This window comes from Megalopta genalis, chromosome 14 (genome assembly GCF_051020955.1).
Source record: "Megalopta genalis isolate 19385.01 chromosome 14, iyMegGena1_principal, whole genome shotgun sequence".
NCBI lineage: Eukaryota > Metazoa > Arthropoda > Insecta > Hymenoptera > Halictidae > Megalopta > Megalopta genalis.
The window spans coordinates 5110630-5138508 of NC_135026.1; the positions used below are offsets into that span (position 1 = coordinate 5110630).

At 44.7% G+C, this 27879-nt stretch overlaps 1 protein-coding gene across 1 annotated transcript; it reads left to right on the plus strand.

Annotated features, from left to right (window-relative positions):
• Cad74A (cadherin 74A) lies at nucleotides 1-27813 on the plus strand. The gene is made up of 14 exons (XM_033479423.2): nucleotides 1-356; nucleotides 14695-14998; nucleotides 15443-15714; nucleotides 16583-16747; nucleotides 17129-17567; nucleotides 18588-18829; nucleotides 20171-20695; nucleotides 20773-21125; nucleotides 21227-21441; nucleotides 22399-22958; nucleotides 23962-24270; nucleotides 24333-24627; nucleotides 24687-26331; nucleotides 26442-27813. Exons 2-14 carry the CDS (start codon nucleotides 14701-14703, stop codon nucleotides 26650-26652), a joined length of 5529 nt encoding a protein of 1842 aa, XP_033335314.2. The 5' UTR covers nucleotides 1-356; nucleotides 14695-14700; the 3' UTR covers nucleotides 26653-27813.
• The last annotated feature ends 66 nt before the right edge of the window (nucleotides 27814-27879 follow it).

Consider the following 27879-nt stretch of genomic DNA (forward strand, 5'->3'; position numbering starts at 1 on the left):
TCCATTGGCTGGCAGACATCGGTTCTTTTCCGAAACGGCGACGGCGACGGCGACGACGACGACGAAGGTGGACGAGGACTCATGAAACCGAGAGGATAGGGACTGAGGGAGCCGGCGGGATCGGATAGTTGTTGCGAGAGTAGCGAGCCCGGCTGTGCGTCATGAGGTTCAGTGAATACGTGAACGTTCCTTGAACTGAGAAGAAGCTTGAAGTGTTGCTCTCTCGGCGACGCGAGCACCGTCCGCGGAGTGAGAGACCGAGGAGAAAGAAAAGAGCGAAAAAACACACGTGCCGCGATGAGCTGATACGCGACGCGGTGCTGCGAGGACGTAGGATCTTGAACCGACTTTATGAGGTAAGGACCTTGGCGGATCACGTTTTTCGTGCCGTGAAAAACATCGCTGTAACGGACTGACACTGTGCGTCACGCCGCCGGTACCGAGCGGTGGCCACGACCACGACGGACACCCGAATTCCTTCGAAATTAGCGGCGCTCGTTCGGAGAAAATCTCGGACGAAGTATCCGAGCGATCCGGGCTTGTGTCAGTTTCGTGCGACTGGTTCCTCGTACTGCAAAGTGTCGTGTCGATGGTCGATGCTGTTTTGGATTACTTTTAACAGCTCGGCCGCCGCGGTAACTGCCTTGATCATTTTTTAACGTTGATGTTGTTCGTTGAAACAATTCAATGATGACAGGTGAAGGATGAATGATTCGATGAATTTTTTAGCGTGGTTGGGAGACGATGTGGTAATGATAAAATGACAATGATGAAATGATAATGTTTACATGATAATGATGAAATAATAATGCTTAAATGACAATGACAAAATAATAATGATTACGTGATAATGATTTAATGATAATGATGAAACGGTAATGATCAAATGACAATGACAAAATAATAATGATTAAATGATAATGATAAAATGACAATGATAAAATGATAATGATGAAAAGATAATGGTGACATGATAATGACAAAATAATAATGATAAAATGACGATGATAAAATGATAATGACGAAATGACAATAACAAAATAATAATGATTACATGATAATGATGAAATAATAATACTTGAATGACAATGATAAAATAATAATGATTACGTGATAATGATTTAATGATAATGACGCAATGATAATGATTAAATGACAATGACAAAATAATAATGATGAAATGATAATGATACATTAAAGAATATTCTGATAAATGATATTAATGATTTTAATGTTATTAATGATTATCACGAAAGACTCCGTTAAAGTCAATAATAAAATATAATGATAACAGCGAATGATATAAAACCAATGATAAAAACACATTGATAAAATAACAACGATGAAAGACGCAGCAAAAATCTTTAATAAAAGACAGTGATAAAAATCCAACGATAAAAAGACAATTAAAAATTTACAACAGTAATAAAACAACATGGCCACCTCTGAAAATCCATCTTCAAGTCTGCGTAATTAATCGAATAAAATTAATCGAATAATATACCATATAGGAGTTAAAGCGGCAGCCGAAGTGTTAAGAGCCCCGTTCTTCCCATGCGGGCATACAGATCTCCGAGCGAACCGCGAACGAAATGGTACAATGACAATGCCTCGAAGCACGCGGATCTTGCCGAACTAATACAATCCCTCCGTTTTCGCCGCCCTCCGCACCGCCCCGCGTTCCGCCGGGAACCAGTCTGACCGGCGCGCGAGTGGGCTAGGCGCCGAAGTCTCCCGGGCTTCGTAGAACCGGTGTCAAGTTCGTGAAACAGGAAAATCGCTCGCACACGGAGCAACAGCTTTCGTAGATTCCTTCGTCGAATCGTTTTTTCTTTTTTTTCCCTTATTATTATCGGCGCGCAGCCTTGACCCCGCATGGGAAATCCGATTGGTGTTTTCTAGGCGTTCGAGGACACAGTGCCATTTTGTTTCTGTGGCGCATTTGTCACTGTCGGTCGAACGGGTCGGAGATATATTGCTGTGACGTTGTTTGGGAATTCATTTTGTCGGAATTTATTTTGTTCTTTAGGAAAGTAGTGATGTAGCGGTTGAGAAGTGGTGTATTTGGTTTTGTAGGTTTTAGAAGGATGTTTTAGGGTTGATTATGGAGTCATGTTGCTAGGTTGTGCTAGAAGGTTATTATAGATGTAGTAAATTTTTTACAATTGTGTCTCCAGCTTGTTAACAAAAATGGACAATTTGGAAGGAGGGGATGCGATTGTTCGAGCCTTGCGACTCGTTTTTTTTGTTGTTTTTGACAATCGGCGACTATAAAGACGAGCCACGAGGCTCGAATAATTGTTTTTCCTCTTCACAAGTTGTCCATTTTTTATTTAGAAGCTAAAGGACAATTGGGCAGATTTTACTGTATATGTTATAGAAGGATGTGTAGATGTATGATATAGATTGATGTCATAGAAGGATGTATTAGGAGGATGTTATGGATTGATGTTATAGTTGGATGTTAGAGGTTCATGTTGTAGATTGATCCCGTACACAGATGTTATAGGTTGATGATGTAGATTGATGTTGTAGGAGGATGTATTAGAAGGATGTTGCAGATTCATGTTATAGATGGATGCTATAAATTCATGTTGTAGATTGATCTTGTAGACGGATGTTATGGGTTGTAGGAGAAAATAGATTGATGTTGTAGGAGGGTGTATTAGAAGGATGTTGTACATTCATGTTATAGATGGATGTTATGCATTGATATTATAGATTGATGTTGTAAAAGGATGTTACGGGTTGATGTTATAGATTCATGTTACAGATGGATGTTACGAGTTGATGTTATAGATTGATGTTGTAAAAAGATGTCATGGGTTGATGTCGTAGATTGATATTATAGAATGATGTTATGGGGTGATGCTGTAGAATGTATTAGAAGGATGTATTAGGAGAATGTTATAATATTGATGTTATAGTTCCACACAAACACACACACACACACACACACACACACACACACACACACACACACACACACACACACACACACACACATGCTCTAAGAGGATTTATTAGAAAGATCTTGTAGATTGATGTTATAGATTCATGTTACAGATAGATGTTATGGATTGATAGATGTTGTTATGGATAGATGTTGTAGATTGATGTTGTACAAGGATGTATTACATGGATGTGTTATAGATTCATATTATAGATGATATTATAGGTTGATGTTGTAGATTCATATTGTACAAGGATGTATTAGGTGGATATTATAGTTTCATGTTGTAGAATGATGTTATGAGATGATGTTATGAGATGATGTTGTAGGATGTATTACAAGGATGTATTAAGAGGATGTTGTATATTGATGTTTTAGTTCCATGTTCTACAAGAATTTATTAGAAGGATCTTGTAGATTAATGTTATAGATTCATATTATAGATGGATGTTATCGGTTGATGTTGTATATTTATGATGTATAAAAGGATGTATTAGAAGGATATTATAGATTCATGTTATAGATGGATGTTATGGATCGATATTATAGGATGTATTAGAAGAATATTATAGATTGACGTTATAGATGGATGTTATGGGTTTATGTTGCAGATTGATGTCATAGTTTCATGTTCAGGAAAGATGTTATCAGTTGATGTTGTAGATTGATGATGTAGAAGGATGTTATGGATTGACGTTGTATACTGATATCGTAGAAGGATGTCAATAGTTGATGTTGCAGGATTGATGTTATAGATTTATATTACAAATGGATGTTATGGGATGATGTTGCAGATTCATATTATAGATGGATGTTATGGGTTAATGTTGTAAATTGATCTTATAGAAGAATATATTATAGAAGGATGTTATAGATTGATGTTACAGTTTCATGTTAAAGAAGGATGTTATGAATTGATGTTGTAGAGGGATGTTTTGAGCTGATATTGTAGATTGATGATGTAGAAGGATGTTATGAGTTGACTTTGTAGATTGATGTCTTAAAAAGATGTCATAAATTGATATTGTAAAAAAATGTTATGAGTTGATTTTGTAGAAGGATCTTATGGCTTGTAGAAGGATATTAAGGATTGATGTTGTACACAGATTTCGCGTAGAAGAATATCATGAACCGATATTCTAGAATTGACGTTCTAGATTGATGTTGTAGAAGAATGTTACGACTTCATATTGCAAAAAGATCTGCTAGAGTGATGTTACACACTGATGTTATATTTTCATGTTGTAGAAGAATGTTATAGCTTGACGTTGTCGATCAATGTTTCAGATTGATCTATTACAGTGATCGTATAAAGCGACCGCCTCGTGTTCTACGTATAGAAATATGCGAATGGAAAGTCACGCATTACGTATTCGACGAGTTGCAAAACTGAAAAAGCATAGTCTCTCCAGATAATCGTGTTAAATCTCTCTCTCTCTCTCTCTCTAATTACGGATACACATATTTCTAGACCTGTCTTCCAATGTTTTTTCATTACTTTCCCCACAAAAGTTTTCCAAACTGGTTCTTCAATTTTTTTTCTTTCTCAATCTTTCTGGTTCTCCAAAAGTTTTTCAAATACGTTCTTCATGTTGATTCGTTCTCCAAAAGTTACATCATTTTGTTTGTCCTACAAATGTTCATCAGATTCGTCTCTACTATATTATTTATTATATTATTATTATAATAGTATATTAGTATCATATTAATATATAATATTACAATAATACATTATATTCTATACTATAATATAATATATATAATATATAATATATTATATTGTACTATAATAATATATTAAAATAGTATATTAGTATTATATTAATACATTAAATTATATAGTATAATAGTATATTATGTATATTATAAAATATATAATATATTATATTAGACTATGATAATATATTACAATAGCATAGTAGTATTATATTAGTACATTATATTATATTATACTATAATAATATTTTAAAACAGTATATTAGTATTATATTAATACATTAAATTATACAGTATAATATTATATTATATATATTATAAAATATATAATATATTATATTAGACTACGATAATATATTACAATAGCATAGTAGTATTATATTAATACATTATATTATATTATATATATTATATCATACTATAACAATATTTTTTAAAATATTATATTAACATTATATTAACTCATTACATTATACTTTATAATTATTTATTTACATCCAAAAAGTCCTTCAAACACGTCAATCATTTTCGTTCCACCCGGCAAGTTCTCGAAGTTCGCAGCTCGTCCACCGAAACGTCTCCGTTACCCCTGAATAACCGTACACGGCGGTAAAACGCGAGCACGTTCCATTTCTCGTTCGTCGAAACGAACGCGTCGGCAGGAAGTGTCGTCGTCCGGAGCGCGGCGAGTCGATGGAAACCGGCATCGGAGGTGCAGGATTTAATCGGTAAAAGCGGCGCGCATCCTGTCCGCGGTGGAAGCGCGGCCGGAGCCGGTCGCAAAGAACGTGGCTCGATGAAGAAGTGGACGCGTGGCAGGACGCGTTGCTTTTCTTAGTCATTCATCCTGGTATCACCTGGTCACACAGTGTCAGGATTCCAGTCGCGTAACGTAATGGCGGGGCCGGCGGTGGGGGCACCGGCCTAACGGTTTTTTTTAGCCTCGCTCGGTCGCGCTCGCTTCTCCGTTTTCTGGCGTCTCCGTTTCACCGCCTTTCCCGGCGATTAACGAGTCTAGGACGACGAGTCCTCGCGCACGAGCGCCGCGGAACAGTTAGCCGCTGCTCTGGCTCCCGCAGAAAATCAGTTTCGCCGGGTGAAAATGCTTACGCCAATGACGGGGACCGTGAATCGCATTTTTTAACGAAAATGTCGTTGGATCTGAATAAATTCAGTCCCGGCATTCCGATAAGCGATTCAAGATTCCAGATGTGGTTCGAACTGAGTACAGTGATTTCTCCATAATTCGCGCTCAAATTACGCACAAAAATCATTTTTATGGTTATCGATTGTCAAGCTTATTTAATTTTTATTGTATATAATTTTATTTTAATTTTATTCAATTTTAATTTTATTTAATTCTATATAATTCTTTTCAATTTTAATTATACTTAATTCTATATAGTTTTATTTTAATTTTATTTAATTTTAATTTTACTTGATTCTATATAATTTTGTTTAATTTTATTTAATTTTATTTAATTTTATTTAATTTTATTTAATTTTATTTAAATTTATTTTAATTTTATTTTAATTTTACTTAATTGAATATAATTTGACTTTAATTTTATTTCATTTTACATAATTTGATTTTAATTTTGTTTCATGTTATACAATTTTATTTTAATTTCATTTCAATTTTATATAATTACTTGATTTGATTTTTCGATATTTGATTTTGCGGCCCTTTTTATAATAAAATTCTCTTCCCAAATTTTTTATTAGCACTCTTTTAATTTTTTTTAACACTCTGAGCGCGAATTTGGGAGAAATTACAATATACCGTTGAGCACGTCCATTATTCAATTTCGCTGTATCGTTTGTACGGCGTCTGATTGGGAGTAACTGTCTCTTCTATTTAACTCTTTCTCTCCACGTATCATGTCTGCGAATTATATCTGTGCCAGGCCCGAATTACCTCTGATTGCGTTAAGTGACCCAAAAAAAAACAATCGCCTCCAACTTCACGAGATCATAGCGTTTCCACAATGTCTGATTTGTTCTCAAGGTCATCGCGTACCGACCTCCACGATTTTCGAAATTCCTCGCGTTCATAATCCGCTCGTATAAATAGAATTCTGCCGTGATTTGGTTGTCGAATGGAACGGCACCGGACGCGTCGAGGCTGCGATTCATTGATGACCGGGGTGCCCACTTTTCTCCTTAAGCTCAATGGGACTCGGTCAATTTTGTCATTCGAAATTGATTGAAGGTAACGACCGCTCTTGCCCCGATACCTTCTGGTGATACTTTGGATGGGTTCGGCGAAGAATGAGGCCAACTCCTTTGGATCCATAATTAGAAAAAAAATTTCCACTTATTTGAATAATGCAAAGAAATGTATAATACATCGAATTTAAGACTCGATAACTTTGCACACGCTTATCTAAACATCTCCTCGGCAATTCGCTAGACAAGGGAGTTTCCTTGAGCGATTTCAAGCAACTTTGTCCTTTGCAAAACTGTTCTACGAGGCTTCGTTTACGAGATATCCGCGAAGAACGCGGAGCCAATCGGAGCGCGCGTTCAGCTGGCGAAGAGGCGGAGCGCAGCGCAGCGCTAGTCGCGAGGGCGTGGCGTCAGTCGCACTCGCTCTCCCATTGGTCCCTGTTTTTCGCCAATAACTCGTAAACGAAGCCTCGTAGAACATTTTCGTAAAGGAAAAAATTGCTCCAAATCGTCCGAGGAATTGCCTGCTTCAAGGACCTGCTACATTTTCCTAAAATGTTCCCACGACTTTAGATATTCTTTTAGACTTCGAACATTTCCATTCTCTCTTGAATTCTATCGTATTATTGCCCACAAAATCGAACATGTACACATCTCAGCAACTCGTTAAATAGCAACAAATTCGATAGCGAAAAAATTGTTCGAAATCACGGCACGGTGAATTCGAACCGGTTAATTAACCAGACGGCGATAATTCGTCGAACGCGATCGCCTGCCGCGGTCGGATTCTCTGCGAAGCACGTATTCCCGTCTCGGTTGAATCAATCACCCCGATCCCCGGCGTATCATTTTACACACGGTCGCCGGTAATTGCCGCATCTCCTCGCAGTTTCTCGCGCGGCACACGCGCGTCTCGCCTCGCCGCATTTAGCGAGCAACGTCGATGCTATAGCCGTCACGGGTCTTGACGCTGCTGCTTTTCCGCGTTGCGCGGCCCACCGTGGCGGGAATCGCGCGCCGAGAGTGCGTGCGCCTAATTATTGTTGCGGATCGGCGACCGACTGCGCCGCCGATAAATATTCACCGCGATACTCCGACCGTTCCGTTTTATATCCGCAACCGAGACGGCAGCGCCACCTACGAATAATTCCCATGAATATTGAAAACGTTGTTGCGCGCCGACGCGGACACGGCAAAACCGCTGTCTCGTAAAAGTTTATGAAAGTAAACAAACGGGCGTCGCTGTTACATAATGCATTGCGCGAGCACGTTGCGATTTGTGGCTGCTGGAAGGTATTCGCGGAATGCGTTAGATTTTTTTTTCGATGGCTTCCTGACTCGATCATTTATGCTCCGAACATTTTCAGTCTCCCAATCGCGATCTTTCCACCGCACCGACACCAACGTGTTAAAATCGCCGACGCATCGAACGAACTTCTCCGTTCGATTTAAACCTCTCGCTTGCACAACGAACGAGTCGAGGGGCTCTGATTCAGCGCAGAGATCCGCGATCCGCGGCCAATAAAGTACAGTAGTATCGTAGAGCCTCGATGGCTGCGCCTAAGCTCGGATTTTATTTATAGATTTCGAACCGGTTACATTATGTACCGTGCTAGCGTCGTCCCGGTGTTTCGAAAGATTTACACACCGTGGAAATTCATTCCTCCCGGTGTGCGTAACGCTGATCGAACGTACACGTACAGGGTGTCCGAAAGTTGTGATATTTCAGGGAAATTCGGGAAACCAGGGGTTCTTGAGGTCATTTGAAGCAACTTTTTCCTTTGCGAAAATGTTCTATTACGCTTCGTTTACGAGATATTAACGAAAAACGTACGGAGCCACGCCCCTGCGCGTCATCGCTCCGCCCTCGATCAGCAATTGGGCCGCGTTTTATGCTAATAACTCTTAAACGGAGCCTCGTAGAACATTTTCGCTAAGGAAAAAGTTACTTGAAATGATCTCGGGAATCATCCATTTCTGGATTGCGAGACATTTATGGGACACCCTGTGACCTTCGAGGATCTTTAGTGACCTTGAAAGTCGTGTAGAACATTTTCGCTGAGGAAAAGAATGCTTCAAATGACCTCGGGAACCCCTCATTTCCCGGAAATATTATTAATACAATTTCGGGACACCCTGTACATACGTCACCGGCGCAGAATTTCCGCCACGGAAGACGGACGGTTAGCGTGCTCGCTGATGTCTCTTGCTCAATAATTACCTTTCTCGCGGACAATAGAGGACGGCTGCCTTCGGGAACACGGAAGTCGTGTACGGCGGTGTGCAGAAAAACACGGACCAACTGTCGGGGCAATTGTCCCCGGTAATTGTTCGCTCCTACGCAGAGCAACGATCAGTTCTCACGCGTTGCTCCGACATTGTTTCGTCAAACGGTTCGAACACGCCGGCGTGCGCTAATTTCTCCAGTTTGTGCGAAACATTTTTCTTGCACAGTTCGCAGCGGCTTTAGGGTATACTGATTTATTTGGGACGAGCGTGGTGCAAACAAGATCCTTTTTCTTGTTTTAGTTTAAAATAATATACATTATATTATATATTATATTATATATTACGTATATTATCTTATATATTATATTATATTATGTTATATATTATATATATATTAGATTAAAATAAATTAAAAATAATGAGATTTATTAACGGTGAACAGAATTGTGGGAGAAAGAATTAATTGTTTAGGTGGATACTGAAAAAGTAATTCGACATTATATGTTTAAGGTTATATCAGGGATAAGCGGAGTTTGAATCACAAGGCCTAACTTAGACTTAAGCTGGAACTATTCCTTACTTAGCCTTTACTTAGCCTAGACCTGATTTAAACATAACCTATATTTTGAATGTCTAAGACTTTTTAAAAACTGTTCTCGAAAATTATAAACTTTTGAACATTCTAAGCAGATTTAATGCTGGCTTAATCCAGACTTAAGTACATCCCTAACATAGACCTAACATAGACCTAAGTTAGAACGAATTTAGTCCTCGCATATGTGTCTAAGTTATATTTACAACGTCCGAAGCGTTTAAAAAGAACCACTCACAGAAATAACAATCTCGCGAACGTTATAACTTACAAGTATAGACCTAACCCTGACCTAACCCTGACGCAGACCTGATTTAGAACGAATTTAGGCCAAATATAAGTCTAAGTTATGCTTGCAACGTTCGAAGCGTTTAAATGGAACCATTCGCTAAAATAACAAACTTGCGAACGTTGTAACTTAGAAGTATAGACCTAACCTTGAAGCAGACCTAACGCAGAATTAATATAGAAGGAAATTAGACCTAACAAAAGTCCAAGTTACCCTTGCAATTTTCAAAGCGTTTAAAATGAACCAATCACGAAAATAACAAACTTGCGAATCTTGTAACTTGCAAGTATAGACCTAACCCTGACCTAACTCTGATACAGACCTAACGCAGACCTAATTTAGAACAAAATTAAACCTAACAGAAGTACAAGCAATCCTTACAACGTTCGAAGCGTTTATAAGGAACCATTCACGAAAATAACAATCTTGCGAACAGTGTAACTTACAAGTATGGACTTAACCCTGACCTAACCCTAACGCAGATCCAATTTAGAACGAACTTAATCCTAACATAATTCTAAGCTGTAGCATTATTATTTAACGTCATAACTTACGAATATAGATCGAAGTCTTGATCTGATCAAGATTAGGTCTACATTAGATCGAGGTTAAGTCTGCGTTAGGTTCACAGTTTTCCGCGAATATCTCGAAAACTAAAGCCGAACGGCGATAACACATATATAGAAAAGTTGCTCAAAATATCATCCCTGATAACATACTTCGAGGTCGCGAAAATCGGCGCCACTAAAAACATTTATGCAAAAATAAATTAAAAGAAAAAAGATAAACACGATCTATTCCCGGTTTACTCGTGAGCGTAAAGTAAATAAACCTTTCGGTTTCATGCCGCTTCTATTGATCAAGTCGCGATCAGATACTGTATCTCGCGATCAGACAGCGTATCTCGCGATTTGCTCCAAATAGCGAACTGCATTCTAAGGTAACACGGTCTGAATATTGTTGCTGGTCGGTCTTGAGAGCGGCGGGAAAACGTAATCGGTCGAGTGGCTCCGATCCCATACGAACGGCCCTCCCGAGTGAGAGTTACGACGTTGGTAGAACAGCGCGGAACGCGTTCCGCGTTTATCTCAGCCGATGCTGGCACGGTTGCGCAACACTTTTGTTCGGAATCCGTACGGAGGCTCTACTAGAAAGTTACCGGCCCGCCGTCGATCACGACCGATCCGCTCGCAACGCCGATACGCGGTGCCCGTTGGCCCGCGATGCTTCGCCGGTTGATCTTGAAACGACTGTTTTCGATGCCCGATAGCAATGGGTGCCACGAAAATCATCGCCGACGCTCGGAAAACGCGACGAACGAAACGGACGTACGGGTTTCAAATCGCGATTACTGAATTTAATCGACAACGCGACCGTGGCGAACCGATATCCCGTAGTTATTGGTCTGGGGAGCGATAATTTCTGGACAAAAGTGAATTTATGGGCTTTTATGTTTGTAGACAAATTTTTCGCGACGAAAGAGGACAACTCGGAGCCTCGAAATTCAAAACAAATATAATCTGAGTACAATCTGAGCGTCAATTAGGAAGAATTATATATATAATTATAATATTTATTATATATAATAATATTATATTATAACTATATTATAATATATATTATATTATATTATAATTATAATATTTATTTTATATGATAATATTGTATTATAACTATATTATAATATATATTATATTATATTATAATTATAATTATAATATTTATTATATATAATAATATAATATTATAATTATAATTACTTTTCTGTTTTTTCTTTTTTTTGTAATTGCTTACTTATAAATAAAGGACTCTAGATCACGATTACGTCACGAAGAAAAAAAGTACTGACTTTTCGATTTTTTTCCATCGCTCGCATTGCTGCGTTTGGGCGAAACTGGTCGGCGACTTTTTTCGGCGAGATAAAAGGACGGCCGGCCGTGTAACAGGACAATTCAATTTACGGACAGGCGAGAAGAGTTCCGCGATCTCCTGAAATGGAATCTGATTTCTAACGGCTTTTCACTGACCGCGCGCGCTCTCTTGGTCGAACACGCGGCCGGCGCGACACGCTTGCGGCGCGACGCTGTCCGAGCCGTTTTTCTGTCCGCGTCCGGGAAAAGAACGCGGCACGCAGTCGTTTTGTACGCGGCCGGCAGAACCGGTGGCCTCGGCGAACCGTTGCGTCCTCTCCGCGGAGTTTAGCCGTTTCCTCTCCGGCCCACTCGTCTGCGGTCTGGCCGCCGCATTTTTCCGGCAGCGCGGACGCCACGGTGCCCGTGTCCGAGCAAGAAACTTGCGGCCGCTTATTATAGAAGTCCCCTGAACTCTCGTATCGTTATCTGGCATTCCCTTTTCCTTGTTTGGAGGCAGGAGACATCGACGGAGACCGCGGCCGATGCTATTTCGCACCGTTTTCTTGGACGAACGTGGCCGAGCATCGGGCGCCATTTTGTTCGCGCCAGCGACGTTCTTGTGAATCGATGGAAATCGACGGAATGCACACAAAAGTGTTTATTAATGTTTATATAACGTTTTTTTTGGAATGCGTTTACATTAATTAAAGAACATTTGCTAGTCGTCGAAACTTTACAGGAGTGAATAAAAACGAATCTCTTTTTCTTTAAGTAAATATATATATATAATTTAATATAATATATAATATAATATTTATAATATGTTGACAAATGACTTCCTTACAGTTGCGGTATGAAATGCGTAAATGCTCTATTATTGAATATATATATATTGTAAAAAAATAAATAAATATGTTAACACTCGGAACGAGGCGATTCCTGAGGCCATTTGCAGTAACTTTTTCCTTTACGAAAATGTTCTACGAGGCTCCGTTTACGAGATATTAACGAAAAACACTGACCAATCGGAGGGCGTTCCGATGACCGGCGCTCCGCCCGCTGGGGCGCTGCCGCGTCACGCCGGACGGGGCGTCAGCCGTACGCGATTTTTCATTGGTCGTTGTTTTACGTTAATATCTCGTAAACGCAGCCTCGTAGAACATTTTCGCAAAGGAAAAAGTTGCTTCAAATGACTTGAGGAATTTTTTCCGGGTGTTCACATAATTATGGAACACCCTGTATAATGAAAAAAGACGTTGATAAACTGAGTACAGAAAGATCGAAGAAGATAGAAACTAAAGAAGGAAATTTTTTCTTTAAGAAAAATAAAAGCGGAACCCTGGTTGCGAGTGCAACAAGTATTGCAAAGGAATTGCGAGAATTCACGGGAACGTTGGCAACACCGAGGTATTCCTGCTTTCCCAACCGTCGATTATGCTACACTTTTATTTCTACGGTGCCGCGAACTATGCGGCCCGCGAAAGGTTATTTCGTTCCCAGTCGGTAATTCCACGTGTTACATTATAGTAATCGCGATGCTACTCGTCCCAACGACCACGGGCCAGCGAAGTAGCACGGCACACCTCGCGGCCGAGGCACGTCCGTCCCGAGGACCGGAAGTGAACGGAATCGCGGCCGACTATAACACAGCGAGCATTGATAAAGGAAAACTTTTCTTGAGTCGCGTCGCTTCGATTTGCTCCTAATGAAAGTTGCCGGGAGGTCGGCGCACCGTTGCCCGCTGCGCCGGCTCTTCCATTTTCAGTTTCCACTGTCGTAATCCCTTCCCTGATGCAACAGCAGTCGACGCCTGGCGTCCGGTACCATGCGTGCAGAGGCGTAAATGCACGCCATTATAATTTTTAATGAGACCGAGGTTCGATGGACGGCTGAATGGAGAAGAAAGTGCGCGGTTTATTTTATGGCGTTGACGCACGAATCATTGGGACAGTTCATAGTTAGGTTTAAGTGGTACCTTGAGACAATTAAGAGTATCCGCCATCTTGGTACGCCACGCTAGTGTCGTAATCTATCGTTAAATTGCAGTATTAAGCAGACCCTTGGGCTATTCCAGCGGTTTACTGCGTCGATTATTTTATAATGGTCTAAAGTTTGACATTTTGGAGAACGTACAGACGTGGATTGAATGTTTAGGAAATGCTATTGATGATTCACGAATCGATTGTTGCGAAAATGAAGCATCAAAATATCTAGAACGGAACACTTGCGAGTTCAGTAATGTCTCCCTTACTGACGCTCATATTGTCCACTAAAATGGACAATTTGGGAAGAGGAGATACGATTATTTGAGCCCTCCTGCTCGTTTTTATAATTGTGGACAATTTATAACTATAAAAATAAACCGCAAGGCTCGAATAATCGTATCTCCTCTTCCCAAATTGTCAATTTTTGTGGTCAATCTGGGCGTCAATTAGAGAGATATTACTCTAGCTTGAAACGTTTGAAAAGACACGCGATCAAAAAAGTGATGTAGAGTTCCAAGCAGCTAATTAACAATTTGACATTTTGAAGAACGTACAGACGTGGACTAAACTTTTAGAAAATACTGTGCACCACTCCCGAATTGCTCGTTGCAATAGCGTAGCGTCGAAATGTCTAGAACGGAACACTTGCGAGTACAGTAATGTCTCCCTTACTGACGCTCATATTGTCCACTAAAATGGACAATTTGGGAAGAGGAGATACGATTATTCGAGCCCTCCTGCTCGTTTTTATAATTGTGGACAATTTATAACTATAAAAATAAACCGCAAGGCTCGAATGATCGTATCTCCTCTTCCCAAATTGTCCATTTTTGTGGTCAATCTGGGCGTCAATTCGAGAGACATTACTGTAGCCAAGTAACAACTTCGAAACAATGTTTCCCTGGCAGGTGACGATGTGGACGCTTCTGCTGCTCACGCTCTTCCTATCGCCTCCGTCATGGGGTCAGGTGATCAACCGTGCCCCGCATTTCGTGCAAGGTGGCGACATGGCCAGGCTGGCGGTGTCGGAGGGCACGCCGCCGGGCGCTCCCGTCTACAAGCTGCAGGGTGAGGACCCTGAGGCCTCCAGGCTGCACTACTCCATCAGCGGGGAGTACTTCACGGTGAATCGTGACACCGGCGTCGTCGTTCTCCGAAAGCCGCTGGACAGGGAGACGCAAGACCTGATCGAAGTGATCATCAGCATAACGGGTAACTATGCCGGCTTCATCGCGGCTGTACCGTTACGCCGCTGCGCCGGAATATCAATGGGCAATCGCGCGTACATCTAGGCCAATAGACGAATTCAACACGGCGGCATCGTTCGCGGAAGAACGGTGCTCGTCGGACCGCGTTCACGAAACACGTTCACGGAACGCCGACTTCTCCGTCCCTAATGACCGCGACGACCATAATCGACATGGCTGAATTTCCTCGTTCTATCGTGAAAATATAGATTCCATTTGAGCGAAAAAGAATCGTCGATTTTACTCGTAAAAGTACCAGCACGCGATTGGTCATGCTACAGTAGCCTTAAAATGACCTTGATATAACCTTGGGAGAGCACAGCGGGTTCTGAAAGTGGATGCTCTAAGGGATGAGGGGAGAAGTGGACATTTAGGCGAGCAACGCTGTAATTGGCGACATCTTTTCCAGACGAAGGGATCGCCGGATCGGAGCCGAATACTGTGTCCCTTCGCCGCGAGATCGCCGTGCTGGACGAGAACGACAACCCGCCGGTCTACCACGGCAGGCCGTACGCGGCCAGGGTGCCCGAAAGCGCGCACGTGGGTGGCCTGTTGGTTCCGCCTGGCACGATCACGATCACCGACTTGGACGGCGGCGTGAACGCGGACATCCACGTGGAGTGCGTCTCCGCGTCGCGGGACGACGACGTCTGCGATGTCTTCGATGTCCTCGCCGAGAAGGTGACCACTTTTGTCTTCGCGAGTTCGTTTTGTTGTGTTGAACGATTTTGGCGGAATATTTTTAGACATCCGATCACACAGAATTTATTTTATGCTATGCTCGCGCAATAGCACCATGGCGTACTAATTATGTTCCATAATTATGTTATCAGGAAGGAGGTGATTCCTGAGGTCATTTGGAGCAACTTTTTCCTTTGCGAAAAAGTTCTACGAGGCTCCGTTCACGAGTTGTTAACGAAAAACACTGACCAATCGGAGAGCGAGCGCGGCCGGCGCTCCGCCCGCGAGGGCGCGGCCTCATCGTGCCGGCCGTCTGCGGAGCGGCAGTGGCAGGGTGGGCGGGACGCCTGCCGCACGCGATCTCTCATTGGTCAGAGTTTTTCGTTTATATCTTGTAAACAGAGCCTCGTGGAACATTTTCGCAAAGGAGAAAGTTGCTGCAAATGACCTGAGGAATCATCTCCTGTCGGGAATTCAGATAATTATGGAACACGTCGTAGTATCGTAGCGCGGAACAGTAAATTCTCCCTAATTGACGCTTGGCTTGAAAACTAAAACAGTTTGGGAAGAAGACGTACAATTAAGTCTCGCCTAGCGGTCGATTTTTATAGTTGTTGACAATCGGTAACTATACAAATAATAACAATCATATATAACGATTACATACCACAAAATATAAAATATAATAGAAATAATCGTCTCTCCTCTTCCAAAATCGTCCATTTTCGTTTCCAAGCTGAATTAGGGAGTACTTACTACGACACCGTAGCATCGCAGTGCCAATCGTTCGCTACGTTTAAGCAATGCTTCTCGGAGGCACCGGCAAATCGCCGGCGAGTCTCGCTGACCCGAACTGCTTCTTGTCCAGCTGGCAGAGGGGAGGTACGACGTGCAGATCACGCTGGCGAAGCCGCTCGATTACGAGCGGAGGAATTCGTACCTGATCAATCTGCTGGCGGTGGACGGTGCCAGCGACGCGGCCAAGGTGCTGCAGGCTAGAGCCACTGTGGCCGTCGACGTTCTCGACGTTCAGGTAAGTGGGTCTTGACCGTGGCCGGAGGTAACTGTACATCCATCTCCCGATCGGCCTGTATCGGTTAACGAGAGACGGCGTATGCTAAAACCGGCCGGAAAATGCTGCGTTACCCGGTGACTCCGTTACCGAGCGCGTCGCACTTTCACCGAGCCCCGCGAGCCGCCGCGCCGTCCCCGCGCGCCCCGCGAGGTCGCGGAGCAACGGCTGCCGCGAAATTGATCCCGCGAATCTTCCCGAGTGTCCCGAGCAACGGGACACGGGACCGCCGAACGGGGCCCGATGATTCGCGAGGTCGTTTCGGGCCCAAGCGGGCCCAAACCGACCCAAGCGGGCCCAAGCGGACCGAAGCAGGACAGTTGCGAGAAATGTCGTTTTCAGGATCAGCCGCCCGTGTTCCTGAACGCGCCGTACAGCGCGGCGTTGCCGGAGAACACGCCGACCGGCCACACGGTCCTGACGGTGAGGGCCCGTGACGGCGACACCGGCGAGCCGAGGAACCTGCTGCTCGCCCTCGAGGAGGACGAGAAGGGCCACTTCGACCTGGAGGTGTCGCGGGAAGGTGACGTCACCGTCGGCAAACTGGTCACCGCTAACGTCTCCCTCGACAGGGAGGACCCAAAGATTCTGCAGAATGGGGGCATCTACACGTTCCAGGTGAAGGCCACCGAGCTCATCAACAACGAGATACCCGCGGACACGGCGACCTCGATCATCACCATCGTCGTCACCGACGTGGATGATCAGATGCCCGTTTTCAACGAGAACGTATTCGACGTCATGATCTCGGAGGACATCGGGCTGGACACCCCGTTGCCAGGTGGGCCATGATAGGATCTAAGAGGACGGTTTTAGCGTTGCCTGGTCTGATTCGCGGTTGCAGTTATCCTAATTGACGTTTAACCTTAATCTCCATCATTGACGCTTACCTTAAGTATCCCTAATTGACGTTTGGAAACAAAAATGGACAATTTGGAAAGAGGAGGTTCAATTATCCCAGCCTTGCGGCTCGTTATTGTAGCTATCTATTATTATTTAATTTAATTTTATATGATTTTATTTCAATTTTATTTAATTCTATATAATTTTATTTTTATTTTATTTAATTCCATTTAATTTTATTTTTATTTTATTTAATTTTATATAATTTTATTTTAATTATAAAATAGGCCGCAAGGCTCGAATAATCGTATCTTTCCTTCTCAAATTGTCCATTTTTATGTGCAATCTGAGCGTTAATTAGGGAGAATTTACTGTAATGTTAAAGTTGCTAATGAAAGGGTCAGAAAGACGTGCTGGATTGCGGCGCGAGGCATCGCGCAGCAGGAAGTGGGGGCATGCCACACACGGCTGGAAGTGGGTGGTGCCCTGGGCGGTGCCTCGCGCGGAAGGAAGTGGGGGTTGCCCCGCGCGGCCGAAAGTGGGCGGTGCCTCGGGCGGCAGGAAGTGGGGGATGCCCCGCGCGGCAGAAAGTGGGCAGTGTATCGCGCGGCAGGAAGTGGTAGGTGCCTCGTGTGGCAGGAAGTGGGAGGTGCCTCGCTGCGTAATCCAGCGCGTCTTTCTGACATTCTATTAGCAACTTCAACATGAATTATCTCAAAAACTATGAGCCGTCTGCCCCAAAACCTGGGTATTATTGGATTCAGCTTTTCAAGCTCACCATACCGAATCTCATCAAAATGTGAGCGTCAATCCTGCGGACCTTCCCTTGTAAGTATTGCTCCTCTTGCTCCCTTTGGCGTTCTAAAATCTCGCAGGTCTTCTTCTCAGCTCCTAATAGTACTCTAATCCTTGTATTTAACTAAAAGACGAATATGTACAACTTTTGTTCAATTGACAGGTCTGAATGTGATCGTGAGCGACGGCGACGTCGGCGAGAACGCCAGGTACACGTTAGCTCTGAGGGACGTGCCAGGGTACCCTGGAATTAGCGACGCGTTCACCGTTAGCCCGAAGGAAGCCCAAGGCAGGGTCCCCGTTGTGATCAAGGCGAGGAACGTCGAGGTGCTGGACTACGACGTGGACGACCCTGCGAAGAGAGAACTCAAATTCGACGTTGTCGCGCTCGTCGGGAACGAAGCGGTACTCATTTCTTAGCGAATTTCTCCTTTACGCTATGGTGACTCAGGCGTTGAGCGACTACAGTCACCCATAGATGATGCGGTAGTAATTTCTTCCGAAATGACTCAGGGACGGAATTGTAACCGCAGGTATAAAAATACTGAGCCGCGATTCTTCGAAGGCAGTGGCTAGCATGCTAGGATAAAGCTGATGACGTAACTTTTTTATTTATAATTTTTTATCCACGAAAATTTTTCCAATTAAAATGATACCAAACATGACATGCTTTAGATCGTATTGATTTATTATGCATTTTTTTATTTACGAAAAAAGCATCAACCAATTGTTAATATATGAAATATTAAAGGCAACGTCAAAGAATGTATGTGTGCCGTTTGAAAGAAAATATCAGCGAAGTTAGGCTATTTGAGCCTGCGTTCGACTGTCATTTGGAGAAGACCTGGCTCGATTCGACGACATTCGGAGAAGACTTGGCTCGATTCGATGACATTTGGAGAAGACTTGGCTCGACTCGATGACATTTCGAGAAGACTTGGCTCAACTTGATGACATTTGGAGAAGACTTGGCTCGATTCGATGACATTTGGAGAAAACGTGGCTCCATTCGACGACATTCGGAGAATACATGGCTCCATTCGACGACATTCGGAGAAGTCTTGGCTCGATTCGACGACATTTGGAGAAGACGTGGCTCTATTTGATGACATTCAAAGGAGACTTGGCTCGATTCGACGACATTTGAAGAAGACCTGACTTGATTTGACGATATTTGGAGAAGACCTGGCATGACCCAACGACATTCGGATAATTTATAGCTCGATTTGACGCCATTCGGAGGACGAGCCTACTCGATCGGACAGCGCCGATTAATCAGAAACATTTCTCCGAACTATATCATGTTTGGTCTCATTTTAACCAGAAAACTGTCAGCAATATTTTGAAAAGAAAATCAATTTAAAAATATTAAAATCCAAAAAAGTTATATCACCGTATCATGAATTGTCTTCCGGAAATTCAGAGTCAAAGAAGCCACGTCGCCTACCGTGTCACCTACCCCGTCAAATCTTGGCATAGGCGTAGCAAAAAAAATCAATAAATTACAGGGCCGTAGCAATATCGAGACACCATTCATGGCACACCGAGATTGTCATTTAGAGTGAAATTACTGCACCCAGTCAGAAATTGAAGGCTATAGTCATCAATGGTCCCCAGCCAGCGTCACTCGTTGAGTCACCATAGTCACCTATGTCCTACCTAGTCGCCTAGGGGAGGGGATAAGGGGTCACAGATTACTAAAAAATCTCATCAGTATAGATCATTCGCCATGATACTAACTTTCAGGTAGCCACGTGCCGAGTCCACATCCGCTTGGTGGACGCGAACGACCACAGCCCGAAGTTCACGCACCCGTTCTACGAGTTCTCGGTGCCCGAGGACGCGGAGATAGGGAGCAAACTGGGCGACGTGGTGGCGAATGACCGCGACAGCGGCTCCTTCGGCGAGCTATCGTACGCGCTGCGAGGTTTCGGTGCCGACAAGTTCAAGACGGACCCGAAGACCGGCGGCGTGTTCGTCGGCAAGCCGTTGGACTACGAGTCGAAGAGGCTGTACTTCCCGACGATGGAGGCCACTGACGGAGGCGGGAAGGTGTCCGTCGCCGGCATCTTCATAGACCTGGTGGACGTGAACGACAACAAGCCAGTCTTCGAGCAGTCCACGTTCTCCAGAACGGTCAGAGAGGACGCGACCAGTTTCGATCCGCAGATGTTCGTCAGGGCGACGGACGCCGACGGGCCCAGCCAGGGGAACGGCAAGGTGACCTACTCGATCAGTTCGCACAACAGCGTGACGGACGATGTCTTCAAGGTGATTGGAACGACGCTGTCTTCGAAGACCCCACGTGGTATATTTATTATTTATTCACTTATGAGATCCTCTCGCAGATAAATCCGGACACCGGCGAGGTGACGATGTCGAAGCCGGTCCGCTCCGGGGACACCGAGAGAGGCATTTACGAGCTGAAGATTCGCGCCACGGACGCGGGAACGCCGCCACTGTTCTCCGAGGCGGAGCTCCTGGTCCGAGTCGGCGTGCCCGGGAATCAGAAGCCCATATTCCGTGGGAATTACAAGTCGAATCTTCCCGGGCCGAGCAGCTATCGCGCGAGGCTCTTGGAGAACGCTTCGCCCGGAACGGAAGTGATCAGAGTGGTGGCGAACGATCCCGATGGACGTGACAATCTGTTGCAGTATCACATCGCGTCCGGTGCTAAAGACAACTTCGTTATAAACTCTAGGTACCTTAGACACGTTCCGGTCGGTGTTGCGCGCGCGCAAACGACACGATTACGAACGTTCGACGATTCCCGTGACGATATATGGACTTGTATGGTTCTAGCTCTGGTGTGATTACTGTGTCTCCAGATGCCCGTCTGGATCTGGAAACCGGCGGCGAGAAATACGAAGTGATCGTTTATGCCGTAGACTCCGGCACGCCTGTCAGGGAAACCGCCTCCACCACCGTCACCGTGAACATCGTCGACGTGAACAACAAGCCGCCGGTGTTCAACGTGTCGACGTATCTTGTTTACGTGTCCGAGAGAGCTGGCATTGGTAAGATATCGATCCGCTGGTACGGTAAAGTCTTCTTAGTTATAATAAATATTTATTTTGTAATAAAATGGGCCGCAGAATCAAATACTAAAAAATCTAATCAAAGTAAAATTAAAATAAATTATATAAATACTAAATAAATAATCAATTAAATAAAATTGAATAAAAATGAATAGAATCGAATAGAATCGAATAGAATCGAATAGAATCGAATAGAATCGAATAGAATCGAATAGAATCGAATAGAATCGAATAGAATCGAATAGAATCGAATAGAATCGAATAGAATCGAATAGAATCGAATAGAATCGAATAGAATCGAATGGAATCGAATAAAATCGAATAAAATTGAGTAAAACTGAATAGAATCGAATAGAATCGAATAAAATTGAAATAAAATTGAAATAAAATTGAAATAAAATTGAAATAAAATTGAAATAAAATTGAAATAAAATTGAAATAAAATTGAAATAAAATTGAAATAAAATTGAAATAAAATTGAAATAAAATTGAAATAAAATTGAAATAAAATTGAAATAAAATTGAAATAAAATTGAAATAAAATTGAAATAAAATTGAAATAAAATTGAAATAAAATTGAAATAAAATTGAAATAAAATTGAAATAAAATTGAAATAAAATTGAAATAAAATTGAAATAAAATTGAAATAAAATTGAAATAAAATTGAAATAAAATTGAAATAAAATTGAAATAAAATTGAAATAAAATTGAAATAAAATTGAAATAAAATTGAAATAAAATTGAAATAAAATTGAAATAAAATTGAAATAAAATTGAAATAAAATTGAAATAAAATTGAAATAAGATTGAAATAAAATTGAAATAAAATTGAACAAAATTGAACAAAATTGAACAAAATCGAACAAAATCGAACAAAATCGAATAAAATCGATATTGAATAAAATTGAATACAATTGAATATAATTATTAAACAGGCGAGCCTGTCCTGAAGGTGGCGGCTACCGACCCCGACTCTGACGCCATCTTAGAATACTCCTTGGTGGAGCCGATAAAGGCTGTCGATAAAACCGGCGTGGCACTGAAGAGCACCGCGTCCTACGACTACAAGACGGCTTTCCGTATCAATTCAACTACCGGTCAGATAACGGTGAACCGCGTCCTTGACTACCAAGTGGCAGCGGTGATCATCCTGACCGTTCAAGCCCGGGACTCGAACGCCGTCGTCAACAAGGAGAAGCAGTTCGCGAGGGTCGAGGTGACGATCTACATACAAGCGTACAGCGACGACAATCCGACGTTCTCCAACACCGGGTGGTCCCCTAACAACCCCGTGATCAGGATTTCGGTGCCGGAAGAACAACCGCTCGGCACGACCTTGTTGATGCTGTCGGCCAAAGAGCCCACCACTGGCTACGCTGTGCAGAGGTTCGAGCTGGTCAGGGACGACAACGACGAGGGATACGTCAACGTCGGTGTCCAGAGCGGGAACGTTGTCCTCAGCAGGATATTGGACTACGAGGCGCTAGTTCGGAAGGTATTGTCGAGATCTGGTGGCGATGAGACCTAGATGACCTAGAAAGAGGACGTGGTTCCTTTTAGGTGATTTTGAAGGCATTGACGAGCGTAGCAGTACAGGGTGTAAAAAATGTTACGTTATGGCTGTCGTAGACGTATTCTACGACTTCAGATCGATGGGATCTCTTAAAAAAAAACTTTTCGCAGGAGTGACCTTAATCACATTTTGCAAGGTCAAGCTTTTTTATAATGGCATCCTGCTGCACTTGTCGAGAGGAGCGAACTTTCGAAAGGAACCACATGGCCCAGAGCAATCATTTTGGTATCACCTTGACCTTGACTTTTAGTAGAAAAACAATAACTTTCTTTGTTCAATTACTGAAATGACTGAAATCAGGGTCATAGTATAGCAGGTCGGTTGAATTCATTACTTCATCAGCAATAGCCCTAAAAAGTAAAAAATACAGGGTGCTGTTTAAAATAGTCAGGGCGACCTTAGCTTTCAGTGGAAAAACTTCTTGGAATTTGTTATTTTTCAATATGTAACCGACGAAATACTAACTTTCGTTCGAAACATTTCTTTCTCAGCCGTCGAAAGTGCTTGAAAACTCCTGGCGACGGTTATGCGACAATTTAACACAATTTAACCTAGTATATAAATTACTGCAAATAGAATTCAATCGAGAAACGTTCAAAGTTAAATTACACCAAAACCGTTGCTCTGAGACATATGGTTCCGTTTGCAAGTTTGCTCCTCTCGACGAGTAGAACAGGATGCCATCGTAAAAAATGTTTGACCTTGAAAACCACGGCCAAGGTCACTCCTGCGAAAAGCTTCTTTTCAACAAATCTCCATCGACCCAATGGTGTAGAATACATCTACGATCCTTTTTTCACGTCCTGTACAGATTAAAACGTATAATTCCTCTAGACATCCGATGATTCCACATCCATCAGAGTCCCGAATGACGACTGACTCGATTTGGCCTAGATAGTCCCCCTTAAAGACCTTATCCTTCCAGTCGATCCGGTTCAAAGTGCGCGCGCTGGCCAGGGACTACGAGATCACGCGCAAGATGTCCGAGGCGAACGTGATCGTCGAGGTGCAGGACACGAACGACAACAGCCCGATATTCACGCAGGACGACTACAAGATCTCCGTCCTGGAGTCCGCGAAGCCGGGAAAGACGGTGCTTACCGTGAAAGCGACGGACATGGACAGCTCGGTGACGGAGCAAGAGATCGAGCGCGGCTACGGCGAGGTCAGGTACTCCATCACCGGTGAGAACGCGAACATGTTCGAGGTCGATCCGACAAGTGGCAGCATTCAGGTGAGCTATTCCGCGCGCCTAAACCTATTCAATAAGCCTAACATCCGGCCGAATGTCCACAGATAAACGTGAACACGAGCCTGGACAGGGAAAAGCAGTCGGTGCTGCGGTTCTACGCGGTGGCCTCGGATATGCCGCAGGGTGGCGCCGAGCAGCGCAGCACCAGGGCCCTGGTGACCATCGACGTGCTGGACGTGAACGACAACGCGCCGACCTTCGAGCAGGAGGCGTACACAGCTGTGATACCAGAAAACGCCCCGCCACGTGTCAGCGTGGTGAACATCACCGCGACGGACCCGGACGAGGGCGAGGGCGGGGTGATACACTTCGAGATCATCGACGAGGGCGAGGCGAACGGTGAGTAGCCCGACTGAAGACCTGATCCAGGACCCTGACCAACGCCAACGCGTTCGCAGGACTCTTCAAGATAAACCACACGACCGGCGAGATCTTCTCCGGCAAGGCGTTGACGGGGAAGGGCAGGACGGAGCCGTACATCATGAGGATCAGGGCGCAGGACGGCGGTGAGCCGGAGCTGTACACCGACGTGATTCTGACGTTGTACATAGGCGACGTGGTCAGCAACGACGGGGTGCCGTTGTTCATCAGGCCAACGTTCGAGGAGGTGGCCCACATAGCCGAGAACTCTACCCTAGGCAGCCCGGTGTTCCAGGTGGTGGCCTCGGACCCGGACGACCCGAATCTGCCGAACGGCAAGATCACCTTCAAGTTCCTGGAGGACGGGAACTTCGGCAAGGACGCCAGCGCCTTCAGGATCAACGCCGAGACCGGACTGATCACCACCAGGAAGCTGCTGGACCGCGAGCTGAAGGACAGCTACACGCTGATCCTGGTGGCCCAGGACCTCGGAAGCCCGCCCCAGCAAGCGACCAGGGTGCTGCAGGTGATCGTGGACGACATAGACGACCACAAGCCGCGCTTCAAGAGGAACCTGGACAGCCCGCCCATCGAGCTGACGATCTACGAGGAGACGCCGCCTGGCACCAGGGTGGGGCTGATCGAGGCCATCGACGAGGACATCGGAGAGAACGGGAAGATCGACTACGCCATCGTCTACGGGAACGAGGCGTGGCTGTTCGTCGTTGAACGCCTGGAAAACAACTCGGCCGTGATCAGGTCCAACGACCGTCTGGACCGCGAGTCCATGGACCGTCATTTGCTGACCGTGAAATGCTTCCCGTATTCAACGAAGAGGTCCAACATCATCCCGAAGCCGTACAACCGGCAGGACCCGTCGCAGAGGCAGGTTCTGATCAGGGTGCTCGACATCGACGACAACAAGCCCACCTTCAGGAAGCAAAACGTCACACTGGGCGTCCGGCTGAACGTCCCGATAGACACCAGCCTGATCACCTTCGAGGCCTTCGACGCGGACTCGGACGCCCTGCCCATCAAGTACAGCATGAGCAAGGCGTCCTTCGCGTCCCTCGTCGACCCCTCCATGTCCAGGCGGGAGATCCCCTCGCAGCTGGCCCTGAACCAGCAGTCCGGAGAGCTGAGGACCACCGGGTCCATGTCCAGCTATGCGGACGGTTACATGGAGATCGTGATCTCTGCCAATAATTCCGTGACACCTGGCAGAGAGACGAATATCACGCTGAGGATCTTCCTGCTTCGCGACAGGGACATGCTGAAGTTCGTGTTCTCGAAGCCGCCCGTCGAGGTCAGGAAGACCCTGGAGGACTTCGAGAGGGCCGTGCAGCTTGCGCTGTCCCTGCCGATCAGCGTGAACGTCTATGACACACAGTTCTACTCGAAGGAGGACAACTCGTTGGACTTCTCGTCGACCAGCTCCTGCTTCCAGATGGTCGGCAAGGAGGCCTACGACCTGGACGAGATGAAGGCGCTGCTCACGGACCCGAGGAATGAGGAGCTGAAGAAGGTCTACAGGGCCTACCACGTCGAGAAGGTGCAGCAGTGCGCCGCGCTGGTCGCCAGGGCCGACGCCTCGATGACGCAGATGTGGGTCCTGGCGATCGCTGTACTCGTCGGCGTCGCCACCATCGTCTCCAGCTGCGCCCTCTGCTGCATGCATACCAAGTGAGTTTCTTCGGTAGTTCTGGGTCTTCGGTGGAACTTGATTGTTCAAGTCTGCAGGGGTCCTTCTAATCGTGGGGCTAAAGGGGCTAAAAGGGGGCTTTTGCCAACAGGTACAAACGCCAGGTGAAGCACGCAAGGTTGCGGGACCAGCCGCGGCTGCCACTGAGCTACGTCTCTTCAGGCCCAGGAATGGTCAGCGCCGCGTCCCACACCACGCTTGGACCGGGGACCATGGTGTCCTTGGGGCCTCACGAAAGTCCTTACGAATGGGGCGCGGACACTACGCTCTACCATCCTAGCACGCTTGAGTCCAGGACCTAGTAGAAGACGCTTATCTCAGGAGGCAACTAATCGTGGATTCACAGACCACTTTTGCTGGTTCATGTTGAACAGTCGCGTCTCTTCGGGGAGTCCCGAAGTTTCGACAAACGGTGCATTATTATCGGAGGAACGTTGAGAATTGTTGATCTCAGTGCTATCATTTATCGGGCAGGCTGACCCAGAACTTGCGGTCCGAGGCGATTCCTCGGGCGATTTTGAACAATTTTTTCCTTTGCGGGAATGTTCTACGAGACTTCGTTCTCGAGATATCGACCAAAAACGCGGATTAGTTAGAGCGAAGGCACAGTCGGCGCCCCGCCCCACGCGGTCACTATCCCGCCCCACGCGACCGCCGCCCACTGACGCGGAAGCGCGCGGCGCGGCACTGACCGCGTGGGCGGAGCGTTGGCCGTACTCGGCCACCGATTGGACCATGTTTATTCGTCGATATCTCGTTAACGGAACCTTGTAGAACATTTTCGCAAAGGAAAAAGTTGCTCAATATCACGCGAGGAATAAGTTAGACGTTCTGGTACACCCTGTAAAGTACTACGTTCGCACGGAAATCAAAGGAAAGTACAACGATGATCTTATTAACTATACCGCCGGGGTGTCTCATAGATTATTTGAATTTGTCAATGTTTCGAGCATGCTCGATATTCCCAGTGCTATGCCGGACGTTTCTTGAAGTCTTGCGAAGAGAAGACGTGCTATGCCATTGATACCGGTGAGATTTACTGTTAGGTGGAATGGAGATTCGTACTGTTACGTTTCGCACGTGGAAGCTGGCGGTCGTGTTCGAGAGTCGGCGAAGACAGGAAGGCCGTAGAACACGTTGTCTATTGTAATATGTATTATAGCTGTCCGAGAGGAGGGTGCAATAGCGTCGCGGAATAAGTCACGAGATCGCGGAACGAATCGTGCAACGAAGTCGACGAATGGTGCTATAACGTAAGATCGCCGCGTTCGTGCCAATGCACGGCGACACGTGCGACACGCGGCTGCATTTGCTGGCTGAAGCGGATCAGCTCGCGCGGATTGTATATTTTTTTCTTTTAGACCGTACTCTGATTTCAACTCATACCGGTCGCGACATTATCGTAGAAATGCGGGCGTTTTCTCTTGTAATATATTTAGCAATTAAATAAATTACTAAATAAATCTGCCTTCTGTGTTATCCCCGATCGTTCACCTTCGATGAAAATTACATTTCGATTTGTTGGTCCG

What these genes read in the sequence shown, in the direction of transcription:
- Cad74A (XM_033479423.2), top strand. Translation starts at nt 14,701, where the DNA reads ATGTGGACGCTTCTGCTGCTCACGCTCTTCCTATCGCCTCCGTCATGG. An exon ending in GCTGGACACCCCGTTGCCAG is followed by an intron (nt 17,568 to 18,587) that starts GTGGGCCATGAT and finishes TTCAATTGACAG; the next exon opens with GTCTGAATGTGATCGTGAGC. An exon ending in ACGAGGCGCTAGTTCGGAAG is followed by an intron (nt 22,959 to 23,961) that starts GTATTGTCGAGA and finishes TTATCCTTCCAG; the next exon opens with TCGATCCGGTTCAAAGTGCG.